This window comes from Ananas comosus, linkage group 7 (assembly GCF_001540865.1).
Source record: "Ananas comosus cultivar F153 linkage group 7, ASM154086v1, whole genome shotgun sequence".
NCBI classification, from domain to species: Eukaryota; Viridiplantae; Streptophyta; class Magnoliopsida; order Poales; family Bromeliaceae; genus Ananas; species Ananas comosus.
Window position 1 is genome coordinate 11,970,310 of NC_033627.1, and position 15,478 is coordinate 11,985,787.

The 15,478-nt window shown below is 34.5% G+C and overlaps 1 protein-coding gene across 1 annotated transcript; it reads left to right on the forward strand.

Annotated features, from left to right (window-relative positions):
- On the forward strand, positions 1,291 to 10,689 carry LOC109712923 (UTP--glucose-1-phosphate uridylyltransferase). Its single transcript, XM_020236732.1, has 21 exons — positions 1,291 to 1,525; positions 1,643 to 1,690; positions 1,835 to 1,926; positions 2,034 to 2,124; positions 2,779 to 2,839; positions 2,971 to 3,048; positions 3,137 to 3,187; positions 3,307 to 3,380; positions 6,034 to 6,106; positions 6,267 to 6,324; positions 6,448 to 6,494; positions 6,567 to 6,632; positions 7,748 to 7,780; positions 7,921 to 7,973; positions 8,052 to 8,127; positions 8,201 to 8,257; positions 8,341 to 8,424; positions 8,503 to 8,601; positions 8,671 to 8,775; positions 10,151 to 10,222; positions 10,328 to 10,689. The coding sequence occupies exons 1-21, from the start codon at positions 1,440 to 1,442 to the stop codon at positions 10,352 to 10,354; spliced, it is 1,431 nt and encodes a 476-aa protein (XP_020092321.1). The 5' UTR covers positions 1,291 to 1,439; the 3' UTR covers positions 10,355 to 10,689.

Consider the following 15,478-nt stretch of genomic DNA (forward strand, 5'->3'; position numbering starts at 1 on the left):
TGCGAATACGGTGGAGGAGGTTCGGAGAAAAAAAAAAAGAAGAGGATTGCGACACAGCCTCGGCGGGGTTGGATGCGAGGAGGGTGGGGCGTGAGCGGGCGCTAGTGAGGGCGCATAGGGCGGAGGTGAGGAGAGACGTCCCAAAGGGCGGCGGCGAGCGCAGCCTTCGTGGGATTAGAGGCAAGGATGGTGGGTGGTGCGCAGGTGAGGGCGAGGGCGCGGTGGGCAGAGGCGAGGCGAGCCCCCCTACGCCTCTCTCTTCAGAGAAGAAAAAAAAAAGAACGAAGAGAAAAAAAAAGAAGAGAGATGAAGGAATAAGGGTATTTTGGTTAATTTTTTGAAAATTCAATTCGAATCTGTAAAATTGAAAAAGACGGCTCAATTTTGTAAAAGCTCAAAACTTATGAATTTTTATACAAATTGACCGTGCAACAATTACTATCAGTAAAATATTATAACAATTTTTAATATTATATTATTTTATAGTTTTTAATACTTATTAAATAATACGATATATAGCCAAATATTGTAATATTTTTATTTTTTTAATAGGGAAAGAACAAAGAAAAAAAAAAAAAAGAAAAAGGAGAGGATATTGACGTCCCTTTCTGTCCCTCTTCCTCCTCCACTATCCACACGTCGTCGTTGTCGCAACCTCAGCCTCTTCGACCTCTGCCTTACCATCGTCAAGGGGAATCCCTCCGAGATCCCTCGTGTTTGTATCCCCGTACCAAATCCGCAACGACATCCACAGAGGAGGAGAAAGAAGAGGAAGGCAGTGTACGAAAAGGATAGAGAGGATGGGAGTGATGACGACGTCGAAGAAAATGAGCGAGATGAGACAAAAAAAAAAAGAGAAAGGAATAAAAATATTTTTATTATATTTTAAAATTTTGGACAAAATCTGTAAAATTTTAAAAAATAATATGGTTTTGTAAAAAATGTAAAATTAATAAATTTTTTTATACAAATTAAACTAAAAAACATAAGATGCCAATAGAAAAAAGGTTAGGGCAATTTTGTAATTTCAAGCTTTTTCGTCTGATGTGGGGATCATTGGAAGCTGTGGGCTGGCCCACGGTCCATCCACGCACGTCGAACCAACGGTCACGCTTCCGACACCCTTGCCCGTGGAGCCCCCCTTAATTTCGCGACACGTGTCCCCCCCAACGGTGGACCCCTCCACGGCGCCTTCATCGTCCGCCTCGAAAAGCGTCATATCCCTCGGCACATTCCGTTATCTCTAACGGAGATCGTCGCTCCTCCGTTTCCTATAAATACCATACCCCCAACACACCACTCGTCGGTCGTCTCCTCTCCTCAGATCCCATCTCCACCACCAACACCTTTAAAGCTATCTCCTCCGCGCTTTCGAGAAGCCTCTCGATTCCTCTCCCTCTACCCTCTTCTCCCTCTCCTCTAGGGTTTCTCGATCGCCGATGGCGACCGTCGCTTTGAACCCTGTAGCCGCCGAGGAGAAGCTCGGGAAGCTACGCTCTGCTGTTGCTCAACTCGATCAGATCAGGTATGTCGCCGTGAAACCCTCGCTGATTTTCGTGCTTTTGCTTCTTGATTTCGCCTTTGGAGCTTATCGATCTCTGATCTCGTGCGATTCTTGCGATATTTTTCCCTCTTTTTGCAGTGAAAATGAGAAAAACGGGTTCATCAGTCTCGTCGCTCGCTATTTGAGGTAGGTCTGATGCAATTTGAGTAGTTTTTTTGAACTGATCCGACGCTTCTTGCATGAGTAGATATTCGATTACTTTATCTTCTTAATTCTTGATGTTTGAGAGTTTTTTCCCTTAAATCTTTGGTGTTCTTGATGTGATTGAAGTGGAGAGGCGGAGCAGATCGAGTGGAGCAAGATCCAGACTCCGACTGATGAAGTCGTGGTGCCTTATGAGGCCCTCGCACCTCCTCCGGAAGGTTTGTTTTCAATTTAATTATGAATTTCGGAGCCACTTGTCCTAGTTCGGTGACCTTTAATGGATCTCGCTGAATAGGAAGTTGCGTTTGTGTTTCGTAAATTGCAGATCTTGAAGCAACTAAGAAGCTTCTTGACAAGCTTGCCGTGCTGAAGCTCAATGGAGGACTGGGGACGACAATGGGATGCACTGGACCGAAGTAAGTGAAAGAATCTTATTGAATGATATGGATCTTTCGTAAGAATCAAAAAATTTTCTTAATTGCTCTTCTTTTCTAGAGAAATATGTTGCGTGGTTAGCTGATCTAACATTTCCTTGTGGATAAACAGTGGAATATTAGGAATGAGGATCCTTGATTTTACGACCTTTGTATAACACTATCAGTGATGAATATATTGATTGGTTACTTCTATTCCAACTCACTCCAACCATTACTAGATTTACATTTTGCCTTTCATAAGAAAGGCGGATACTATTTTTTTTGGTTTTAACTCTAACTAATAACGAGGCTAATGGATAAATCCATCTTGGTAGGGGTGTAAATTAAAGGAATAGCATATGCTTTCAAAATCCACATTAATCTTTTGTTTGTATAAGAAATCCTGTGTAATGATTTTATAGGACTCTGCTTTTGCTTTTCCTTTTATATTGTACTGTTAATGCAGACTGCTGATGGAACTTCATTGGGAAAGATTTTGAAAACCTAATTTACCTATTTATCATTTGTTGTTTCTTATTAAACACAATGAGCTAAACTGTCGATAATTGACTGTTCAATGCATGGGTTTATAAGTTTCTTCAATTTGCAACAATTGTCATTGAGATTCACCTAACAGATGATTTAATGTTGCAGGTCTGTCATCGAAGTTCGGAATGGATTCACATTCCTTGACTTAATTGTTATTCAAATAGAGGTACTTCTGGCATCTATTGTTTCACTCAGTGAGGCCATGCGTGCGTGCGTGTGGGCGTGCGTATGTTTAACTTCGATCATGATCTTCATGTTTTAGTTTCATTAATTGGTAACTTACTCTATGTTATACAGTCTCTCAACAAGAAGTATGGGTGCAATGTCCCTTTGCTTTTGATGAATTCGTTCAATACTCATGATGACACATTGAAGGTAACTTTCTATGCTTCTACTTTTTGGATATAAAAAGTGACTCGTAAATATTATTTCTGTTTGCTCACAAATTGAAACATTTATGAAGATTGTGGAGAAGTACACCAATTCAAACATCGAGATTCATACATTCAATCAGGTCATGCAACCTGCGCTATGTGTTCTACGTGAATTTGAAATTTTGGTCATTTCGCTAATAGTATAGTCTATATTAATGACTGTAGGTAATACTAACACGGCTATTCCTAACTTATGCAGAGCCAGTACCCTCGTTTGGTTGTTGAGGACTTTATTCCCTTGCCGAGCAAAGGGAAAGTCGGGAAGGATGGCTGGTTAGTTGTGTTGAATACTGATTATCCTGTAAGATGTATAGAGTTTCATACATTACTTTCATGCAATTTTTTCAGTTGTTATTAATGTAATCCGAGTCCTATCTTAGAAATGAGTTGTAAGGATACGATAACCTCAATCTGTCTCTCTCTTGCCCCTTTCCATACGTACTTCTATTGTTTTGTACACTCCATAGTCACTATAGTACTATCTACAAAGCACTGCCAAGTATCAAATGATTTTTTGCCCATTTGAGTTAGGTCTACTACGGTTGACTAGACTTGGGTGCATAATTAAACAAGGAAGGAAATAATAACAGATGTCACTCCATGAAGTATCTGATATTCTATTATTTGGATAAGAGCTGAAACATGTTGAGACAAGTAGATAAAGTTTACGCTCATTTTCTTGTGTTTCAACGTATTGAGCTTAGAAACGTCGTTGATTCGTTTGTACTATCTCATCTGATGATTGGAACTCTCAAGTGTGCTTGATGTGGACTCTAATAATATAGATTGTTTGGTCTGTTATGTAGTAGTCTGCCCTTGTTCTTTCCTCCAGTTTCTTCTACATTCACTTAGTAATTTCTTCTAGAATTGCAGTTAGATACATTTGCAGTTTATTTATGGAAAAAAGCCATTTAATGTGGGAGGAGTTCAATTGTAGAAAGAAATCAAGTTAGACAAGGCCTCGTGTTGAATTGTGTCATTTTTTGTTCTGTTTTTTTATTAAATAGAATTTATGCATGGAATAGTGTTGGAGACAATGACAAATTGTTTGTAATCCTTACATCTGACAGTCTGTTTGGCAACAAAATTAAAAGCTTGGAAGCAACTACTTATTTACTGGAAAGATCTTTTTTGAAGATGTTGTCATCCATACTTCGCACGGGCGCATTGCAAGCTAACCAATCATAACAAGAAGAGAAAACTCCTTTTGTTGATATATCAAATTATATAGAATGTGTTGAAAAGATAAAAATGGCAATGATACCAATAAAGGCCTAAGTTTTCTAAATCAAAGATAATCTGGAAAAGGAAATGAAAAAATGATTAGAATTAGAATGATATTAAATGGGATCCCAGCAAAGAGAAATCTTAGGTGTACTTTACCGTTTGCTCACTAATATCCTTTGTATGGTATTGAATCATTTCAAATGAGAGATGGGCCGTATGAGCCACTACAGTAAGATTAGGTGCCATCTTTGGTAATTTTGGAATTCAGGGCCATGATCCCTGCTAACCCGTCTCCATTTCTGTTTATATAAGGAAGGTGATTGAGCCAAAAGAACGCTAAATTTTGTATTATTGATGCACAAGTGCATCAAAAAGAAGAGCTGCATAATGAAAAAAAGTCCACCCACAATTGATAGGCACAGTTTCCTTGCCCAGCGATACTCTATATACCTAATTTTGGGTTTTGTTTCCAACTTATCATAGAGTTGACTTTTTGGCTGATTTCTAAGTTCAGCCATAATAAACAAAAAAATGACATAATGTCCTTTTGCTTATGTGATAATGGAATTCAACACAGGAAAAGAAGGAAGTTGTTATCTGTTTATATTAGGTTATCAGGAATTGGAATAAGGTCAGTTTTTAGGACCGCCAAATATATGAAGTCAAGTTATCTTCCCATTTGTAGCAAAGCTTATATACTTCCCCGTAATTATTTTTGATTTTGGAAGGAAATCAGTCTTCAGAAACCAAATAAAGTCGTAATACAAGCAACAATTAGTATGATGATATCGGTCGACATTGCCTTGTGAACGAAGTACTTACCTACATTATTCCACTTCGCCGCCAGGGTAAAATATCATGCTCTGCATGTTTGACCTTGTTAAGAATTTAGCATTTAGTAAATAATACATTCAGGTAAAATTTCTGTGGTAGGTGCTAAACTAGTATCTGATGGTTCATTATCATTCTGTACCTGCAGAAAGGGCAACAAAGGGAACATCGGACTGTCTCTGTCTTAAGTCATAGGGGGACCAGACTTGTATTGATTAAAATATTCTGTAGAAATGAGTATTCATGACAGCCAGCATTGCTAAGTAATATACGAATGTCTGTGGGCTGCTGTTTTGCAAGAGCTTATTCAGATGCTCCTGGAGGTCAACTTTGATGTTGGTCTTTTGATGGTAATTAGCTGTTATTTTAGTTAATCCAAGCAACTTTGACGGGCTCTCTGTTTAATTAAGCAGCTAAAGTAATTCTGTCAACGAGAAGTCACCATCAGGAAGAGAGAGCATGGCAATGATATGTGCCATTAGCAATTACTTTACTCTTTTAAATAGTTTCCTTCAATAGGAACTTCAAATTTTAGATGACCGATTTGCCTTATTTGATTCTTATCTTGATCTGGTGCCTTATGCTGCCAGGACTTTTTCAATGAATATAGAATTGACATTCTGTGTTACAAGGATTGACATGTTTATTTTACTTTGTTCTGTGATGTATTAAAAATGCATCTGATTTCAGGTTTAGTAAATCTTTGCCCATGGACATAAAAATCAATGTTTTGATAATTTGGATCAGTAAATTAAGAGGGAAAAAAAACTAAAATATATGGACGAAGGCCGTTTTTCGTTTTCTATTGCTGTATTGACTAGTCCTGTTTTAAGATCTGAATCTTCACATGTTCACTTTGAAATTGAAGGTATCCTCCTGGCCATGGTGATGTATTCCCATCATTGATGAATAGTGGGAAGCTTGAAGCCTTACTATCTAAGGTTAGAATGAGAAAGCAGAATAAACCATGTAAAACTTAATATTGCTTCTTGTGTAGCCTGTACTTTCAAATCATATATTCTATCCAGTAATATCTTTTATAAGCTACCGTCTATGTTCACTTATTAATATATTTAATGTTTCTATACAAACCTCTTTCAGGGTAAGGAGTATGTCTTCATTGCAAACTCTGACAACTTGGGTGCCATTGTCGACTTAAGTATCCTTATAATAATTGTGGTTGTGCACTCATGATTATTAATCCGAGCTTGCCTGGTTTTTAACTTTTAGTATGTTATCTGGATTGTTTATTTTGTGTATCATCCTTGACCAACCAAAACAGAAATCTTAAACCATTTGATTAATAACCAGAATGAATATTGTATGGAGGTATGTTCTGATTCGTTTAATTTAGTAATATAATTTGTTAGTCCCATATTCAATTCCTCTAGTGCTGCTCAGGTTACTCCAAAAACTTTGGCTGATGTTAAAGGTGGTACACTGATCTCATATGAAGGAAGACTTCAGGTAGTTGGGAATGAATTATTCATTTTGCTGACATGGATTCGCTATTCATCCTTTTATATTCCACTTTTATTATTGAAGCCGGCTTAGATGTTTGAGTTGTTGCAGTATGTCTTGTAAATTTTAATGAGGTTATTACATATGCACCTGCAAAATTATCTTTTACATCCCAGCAATATCTGAATTTTCACGTATGCTTTTCAAAACTTTATTTGTCACACATATATCCTTGTAATTGTTAAAATGCCCGGATACAAAAGAGCTTTTAATACAAAAACCAGCTTCCCACTAATTGAATGGCCTTCAACATAAAAAAGTTATTGCTGTAAAAATTTCACTGCTGGGGGGTTAAGGGAATATTGACATAAATAGATAATTTTGCAGGGATACGTATATAAGGGTCCTAAATTTAATTGATGGTGAATTATTTTGCTATTCTCATTTAGCAGCCACGTAATTTATCTACCTACAAACTACTTGCTGAAACTTTTGCAATTTGATTCTGAAACTTCCCAATCATTGATCTACAACAGTGTGATTTCAGTAATTAGTTACTTAAGCAAAAGAAATTGTTACTAATGTTCAAAACTGAGAACTGTCAATGAATGAATTTCCGTGAAGTCATTTGTCACTTCGACCAATGAGTTAACAACTGGTTGAAGTAATGATATCACATGATGTCAGAATTGTAGTAAACTGCATGTAAACTAAAAATCGACTTGCATTTAGACAATGAGGAAAACCAGAATAAAGGGGTGAAAAAATTATCCAAACCCCAATTTATGGTATACTGAGTAGGTTTATGCTTACCACTTGAGCATCCATATGTTTATGTCTGCATTGTTGCATGATTATAAGCATGTAGTTCAGGCAATTGCTGACCAACTATACTGCCATATATATGTAGAATTGGCGAGTTAAACCATTTCAGCAGGAATGAGATACTCGAACTCTTATTTTATTTAAAGTCATCATGGCGTATTGTTGTTTACAATTCAACTTCTGTATACACAATGTTTACCTACTGTTGACCAATTCTTCTCTGCATATGCTGATTAGAGCTTCACTGCTTTCTGTTTGTTGCTTTTCTGACATTTTCATGTACAAAATTTTTGCAGCTTTTGGAGATTGCACAAGTTCCTGATGCGCATGTAAGTTCAGATATGAAATTTATGTTTTGCTTATCATTTATATAATGTCTCAATAAAGTTCTACATGTCTAAAATCTGCATATCTATGAATCAGAGCAATAATGACTAATATTGACATGAATAATTTTCTGGTGATGCAGGTGAATGAATTCAAATCAATTGAGAAGTTCAAGATTTTCAACACCAACAACCTGTACGTTAATTAAGATTTCATAGAATTTTGGATTTAATCATCTTGGTCTGATCGAAACAATTCTGGTTAACACAACAGATGGGTGAACTTGAAGGCCATCAAGAGGCTTGTTGAAGCTGATGCTCTGAAAATGGAGATTATTCCAAACCCCAAGGTAATTATCCATTGTAGCTTATCTTTATCATCATGAGAAAATGGGAACAATGCTGACAAAATATTATATATAGGAAGTGGATGGCGTGAAAGTTCTTCAATTGGAAACAGCAGCTGGAGCAGCCATTCGGGTATTTACCAGACATCATTTTTTTTCCTTTTAAAATTTTTTTTTGCTATAGTGAGAAATTCTTACTTTTTAACACATAATCAGTTCTTCGACAATGCAATTGGTGTTAATGTTCCTCGATCCCGCTTCCTCCCAGTGAAGGCAACGTCAGATTTGCTTCTTGTGCAGGTTTAGATTCTCCTCCTGAATATGATAAGCAATTCGTTGTGAGCATTCTTTGTCTTTCTAAGACGTGTCTTTATGCAGTCCGATCTTTATACCTTGGTTGATGGCTTTGTTATCCGTAACAAAGCTAGGACAAACCCGTCAAATCCCACAATTGAACTGGGACCTGAGTTTAAGAAGGTAAACTCAAATTTAACAAACTTTTTATTTACTAGATCAAGAGCACTGAAGTTTATTCCAATGCTGTAGGTTGGTGACTTCCTTAAACGCTTCAAGTCCATCCCCAGCATAGTTGAGCTCGATAGTTTAAAGGTTTCTGGTGATGTATGGTTTGGTGCTCGCGTTGTCCTTAAGGTAACTATGCACTCACCTGTTCTTGTGTTTTTACCATCTCTTATTGGTCAAATGTCTTATATCCTTTTCCTTTTTTTACCGTTTCTTATTGGTCAATGTTTTATACTTTTTTACATTTTATCGTCACTACTGCCTGACAAGACATCAGAATTCATCCCAACAAGATGTAATCGTGTTACTGCATCAGGCATATATATATGTATACACACACACACATACACTTAGAATTTGGTAGTCATATCAAATATAGAGGAAAAACTATTACTTCAGATCAAATCTACACTGATTGACATGTGCATTGTCGTTAGTCAAGGGCCCACAAAAGCTGTGTTTCTATATTATTCCTTTTATTTGTACGCCTCTTTAGCTTCGCCAGAGCAAAATGAGGCAGTATACTTCGTACTTGATGTTCTGCCACAGGGGAACCTACAATTCATGTTTGTTATCCCACCCATAGTTAGTTAATTCGGATTCGGCAAAAATTCGGTACGAGTATAATACGTATAAAATTCGTTTTCTAATTTTTAAATTCGTTGAAAAATTCGGCTTAAAAACGGATTCGGTATAAAATATAAAATATAAGATATAAGATAATTTATATTTAAATATAAAAATTATATGTTTTTTATTCATATTTTTTAATAATTCGGGAATAATTCGCGAATTATTCGGCGAGCCCAAAAATTCGCGAATAATTCTATCTTTGGAAAAAATTTGTAAACGAACCGTTTAATTCGGATTTTCAATAATTCGTGAATAATTCGCGAATTAACTAACATAGATCCCACCTGCCGACACTCTTTAATGTATCCAAATTAATCCCTTTTTAATCTCATTTACTCACTGGTTGAAACATATAGCTTGGAGACTTTGGGATAATCGATCAGCAAGGCTCAACCTAGTTTCCCGTCTGTCCTTCCTGAGGCACTTGCGTCGATGCAAAAGGCAAACGCTAGAGTCAACGCANAATGTATCCAAATTAATCCCTCTTTAATCTCATTTACTCACTGGTTGAAACATATAGCTTGGAGACTTTGGGATAATCGATCAGCAAGGCTCAACCTAGTTTCCCGTCTGTCCTTCCTGAGGCACTTGCGTCGATGCAAAAGGCAAACGCTAGAGTCAACGCACCTTGTCTTAGGGCTAAAGTCACTGTCTGTTTTTCTTGCCTCACCCAAGCATCTATGCAGGCTAGGCACTAGAGAAACCTTTTGCTGTTAAAAAGAAAAAAAAAAAAAACTGCGGCCGTAATACAACTTGTCAGCTTTCATCTATCTATCTTGTACCAAAGAACATGCTCTTTATTTATAGTTACTCATTTAGTTTTATAACCCTGCTATCTGCCTAATACTTACCAATCTATTCTTATCTGTAGGGCAAGGTCGTCATCGCTGCAAAACCCGGTGTGAAGCTCGAGATCCCAGATGGAGTCGTGCTTGAGAACAAGGTATTAAAGGAGAATATGGCAAATATTCTTTTTTTCCTTTGTCGATGCCCATAGAAGTTTCATGCTCCTTTATTAAGGTAAATCTGTTTTGTTTGCTTATTTCAGGAGATCAACAGCCCGGAGGACATCTAAGCATATGCTTGACCTTCTCCAGTTTTGTTTCAGTCATGTTTCGCCCAGGTCTGAGGGTTTGTGTTATCTCATCTATGCTCCAGGTTTTATATATAAACATGCCTGAGTAACCATAATAATAATAATATATGTACTCTGTGCTCGCGCACCATTTTTGTTTTGAGGCATATTTTTTTCTCTTAGTAGGATTAGAATATATGTCGTTGTATGAATAATGAGAAGCACCCTACTTTTTAAGGATCTATTGAAGCATTCAGGATCATAGGAAGGAGAAAGTAATATTTCAATGGACGAACGCGTGTTGGTGTTAACCTTTTTACTTGGGTTAAGATTCTCTTTACAGCGACTTTGATAGTTAGTTAAACAAGATTGAGTTTAGTGTTGTAAACTAGTAAATTATTATTATAAGTTTAAGGTTTATTTGGCCTGAGGGCTATCACGTCACTGACACGTGGTATGCTGGTGTGTTGGCATGGTCAGCACGGGCGGCTCGCGTTCCGCTCGCGTCACTGACACGTAGGGCTGGCAAACGAGCGAGCCGGCTTGCATTCGGCTCGTGTTCCGCTTGATATTCGGCTCACTCGAGCTCGACTCGAAATTAAATGAGCTGAGCTTGAACAAAATAAAAGGCTCGAAATTCATTTCAAGCCGAGCTTGAGTATTACTCGGCTCGTTCGAATTAGGCTCGAAAAGCTCGAATATATATATAAGTCCGGCTACTATACTTTTATGAGTATTGGCTCTCTTATACTCATAAGTTTTCGGCCCTTAGATTTATTCCCTTGGTCATTTTGATCCGTTAGATCATACTATTCAACCAATTACCCACTCAACTCTAGGAGACCGCTATCATTTTAAGTGGAGACCACTATCATACTAACCACACATCCCATCAATCAACGGTTAAAAATTTATGAGTACAAGGGTGTCTATACTCATAAAAGTATAGAAGCCCCATATATATATATATATATAGTTGGACTGGGCTACTATTAGTAGCAAAATTCCATTGTTGCTACCAGTTTTTTAGCCTTTGGATCAACTCTTTTCATTATTTCTAACCATTGGATTAAATACTATAACCCAGTGGGGACCACTCAACCCTAGGGGGACCACTCAACTCTAACTGACTAATATCATCCTGACCCTATAATTTTTCATCCAAGGGTTAAAAACTTGATAGCAAAAAGAGCGTTTTACTATTAATAGTATTCAACCTAATATATATATATATATATATATATATATATTATTATATATATATATATTATATATATTATATATATATATAATGTGAGGCTACTATGCTATCGAAGCATGGACCTTCCGTGCTTCCAGCTTATTTTCGATGTTGCGACTTTGAATCGTCGATCGGCTCCTTTAACTTGATCTAGATTATTTGAAGTATCTAGAAAATAATTTTATGATTTACGATATCATTTGCCTAGTAATGAAGGGGCTCAAAATCAACGGCTGAAAATAAAAATCTTACAAAATGTAATAATATGACATTGAAATTTTAAATCAAAGATATTGATCTTTTATATAGTATAAAGAATTTCTATCAAAATTTCACATGATTTGGATATTTCTGCACCGTTAAACTTGCAAACGGCTCACTACGGCCATTGAAATTTGTTGATTTTGAGCGCCATTCGATCACTAGGCAAATGATATCGAAAAATAATAAAATTTATTTTCTAGGTACTCCAAATACTCTAGATCAAGTTTAACGGAGCGAGATCGACGATTCGAAGTCGCAACATCGAAAACGAGCTAGAAGCACGGAAGGCTCCATGCTTCCGATAGCATAGTAGCCTATATATTATATATAATATATATATATATATATATATATTATATATATATATTAATATTTATTAAAAATAATGTATTTAATTATATATAGGCTTTAATTTAATTTGGGTCATTATTGTTGGCCATAAAATAAACCCAACAAGTACAACGTTGCAATTGACCAAACTCTAAATTTACATAACACACTCTCTTTTTCAGACTTTCACTGTTGCACATAACTCTAAAACATGATAACATTCAAATTTCTCAAATTCTAATTTTTTTCCCTCTTCTCTCTCTCTCTCTGACCTCACCCAGTCAGGCAGTCACCTAAGCTCACATTTCTTACAATTATTTTGTTTTTGAACTATTGGACATGTTACATCAAATTATAGGTAATATTCTATAAAAATTAAATATTGATTATATAATGTCGAGAATTTTCAATCGGCTCGTTTAGAGTCTCGAGCTCGCTCGTACTCGAAATTAGGCTCGCTCGAGCCGCGGTCGAATTATTTCAAGCCGAGCTTGAGCCTAGATTTAGGCTCGAAATTAATTTCAAGCCGAATTTGAGCTGACATAAGCTCGCTCGAGCTCGGCTCGTTTCCACCCCTAAATAGCCGTCACTTACATATAATATTTTCAAAATACACTTGCATATAATATTTTAGCTATTCAATCTTCTAAATCTCCTCATCCATCTCCTGATCCTTATCCTAGAAATAATGCCAAATACAACCGTTGAATTATATTTGATGGTGTTGAGAAAAAATTTAAATTCTATGGTTGTAAGTAACTTATTTTAAAAAAGATAGATATTAATTGAAATAGAGTGGAATTAACCTAGATGTGAATGACATTTTTGAAAAAAATAAAAATAAAAATAAAAACTCACTCTTTTATAAATAGTATAATTAATAGAGTGTAAATTTTTTTCAATTTGTATGATTATTGTATTGTTCGAATTTTCAAATGCAATGTTTTTCAAATCTATGAAATTGTTTGTTGTTTCGATTTTTAATTTTATTTTACAAACCAAGTATACATCATTTTCTCAATATGTGTACTTTAAATCATAGAAATTTTTTTTTTGAATCTATGCACTTTTTTTAAATCTTCTCCTTTATGTATAGTAATATATTTTGATCATATTAATTTTTATGATCTATTTAAAATTTAAAGGTTGTTAATATTTTTTTTAAAAAAATTTTAGAAAAAAATTTTATTATTTTTGAATAAATAAATTGTGTAATGCCTATATATATTTAATCATACGTGATATTTAATCATATGTGATGTATGGCACATTAAGCTATTCCATTTATTTTGATTTTGAATTATTATATTATTTTGAATTTTTTTTAATATCATTTTAAAGAATTTTTTAATTTGTGAAAATTTTTTAATATTGTTTGGTTTTTAAGTTTTCCTGGGATTTAATTTACGTCTATTAGAAGTTTGAAAAAATTAAATTTCTTTAGAAAATTAAAAGTTATGTATTTAGTTTTTCAAAAATTTTAAACAATATATTTTATATTTTTACTATTTTATGCAACGTGTATTTCACGCGCACTTAGCAAGTAAATCTAAGTTAGAAACTAAAATGAAGAATTAGATATAGATTGAGAATATCGGGTAGAACCAAAATATCTTTTCAATTGTCCGATGAGTAGGATGACAATGAAGTACCGGCAAAGGTGACGATGACGATGTGCTAGCGAATGCAACGATGATTGGTGAAGGTGACGACGATAACATGTTGCCACCGATGAGGACAACAATAATTAATGTGTCCGAAGAACGATAGCTTGCGTAATTAATATGAGAGATAAAAGATCACGAAGATGCAAATTTATTAGTATTTAAAAATTTTTAAAAGTAAAATAAAATATACGAAAGAAGAATTAAGTGGGAAATTATATTATGACACTTTAAAATGAATTAGATATCTTTTTCAATGAAGAATTTATAGATTGAGAATATCGGGTAGAATCAAAATACCTTTTCAATTGTCAGAAAATTGATTGTTTCGGTAAGTAGGATGACAACGAAGTACTGGCAAAGCTGACGATGACAATGTGCTAGCGAAGGCAACGATGATCGGTGAAGGTGACGACGATGACATGTTGCCACCGATGAGGACGGCAATAATGTGTCGAAAAAACGATGACTTGCATAATTAATATGAGAGATAAAAGATAATGAAGATGCAAATTTCTTCCGACTGACTTGCGCAATTAATATGAGAGATAAAAGATTATGAAGATAAAATTTATTAGCATTTAAAAATCTTTAAAAGTAAAATAAAGTATACGAAAGAATAATTAGATGGAAAATTATATTATGACACGTTAAAATAAATTAGCTGAGCCAAAATACCTTTCTAACTGCAGCAAAGACGACCGGGGATGACTATGATGAATGAATAAAATATTACTAAAATAATATATGTGAGAAAACAAAATTAATATATTTCAAAAAACGTAGTGGAAATGGAAAAGATATAGATAGAGATGAGAAATTATTAAAAAAAAATATACTTTATGCATCGATAAGTATTATGATGAAATAAAATTGGGTAGGAGAGAAAAATTTCATATGTGAGGGTATTAAGATATTTTTTGTATTATGCGTAAATGATGGGCAGGTATTACACAGAAGAAATATTTATACAATATTTTTCAGTTTCTTACGAATTCAAAATTTAAATATATATATTTTAAAGTAAAAATATTAAAATTTTAATTATATTTAAAGTTAAAATTTAATTTCAATCCAATTTAAGATTTAAATTCGAAAAAATTAAAATTTTAAATTTTAATTTTGATTCATTTTAAGATTTAAATTAAAATGCATGGTCGTGGAGATATTATATATTTTTGAAAAATTCAAAATTTAACGAATTATTTGAAATGAATAGTTCAAAATTTTTGATTATGAAAAAATTAGTAGAAAAAGATAGAAATATTTTCAGAAAGAAATTCATGTTTAATTTAAAATTCAAATTTTAATTTTGATTCATTTTAACATTTAAATTCAAATACGATGGCAGTGGAGATATTATATATTTCTAACGAACAATGAGAAAAAGTTAGAATTCTAATGAGATGTTTGAGTTAGAATTCTATGAGATGTTTGAGAAACGCGTAGATATTATGTAGATAGTGGACGTATATGATAGGTGGATTAATGAGATATTTGAAAAATTTACAGATATTACGTTAAGAAAGTATTGGCTGGTACGAATATTACGCGTGAGAAAAAAAATATTTAAGAAAAATATTTGAGAAACTCGTAAAGAGAAGATATGATATAAATGCAAAGGCA

Excerpts from the sequence above, each read along its gene's own strand:
- LOC109712923 (XM_020236732.1), top strand. The coding sequence starts at position 1,440 with ATGGCGACCGTCGCTTTGAACCCTGTAGCCGCCGAGGAGAAGCTCGGG. Across the intron at positions 7,781-7,920 it reads CACAAGTTCCTGATGCGCAT|GTGAATGAATTCAAATCAAT; the intron begins GTAAGTTCAGAT and ends CTGGTGATGCAG. Across the intron at positions 7,974-8,051 it reads ATTTTCAACACCAACAACCT|ATGGGTGAACTTGAAGGCCA; the intron begins GTACGTTAATTA and ends TTAACACAACAG.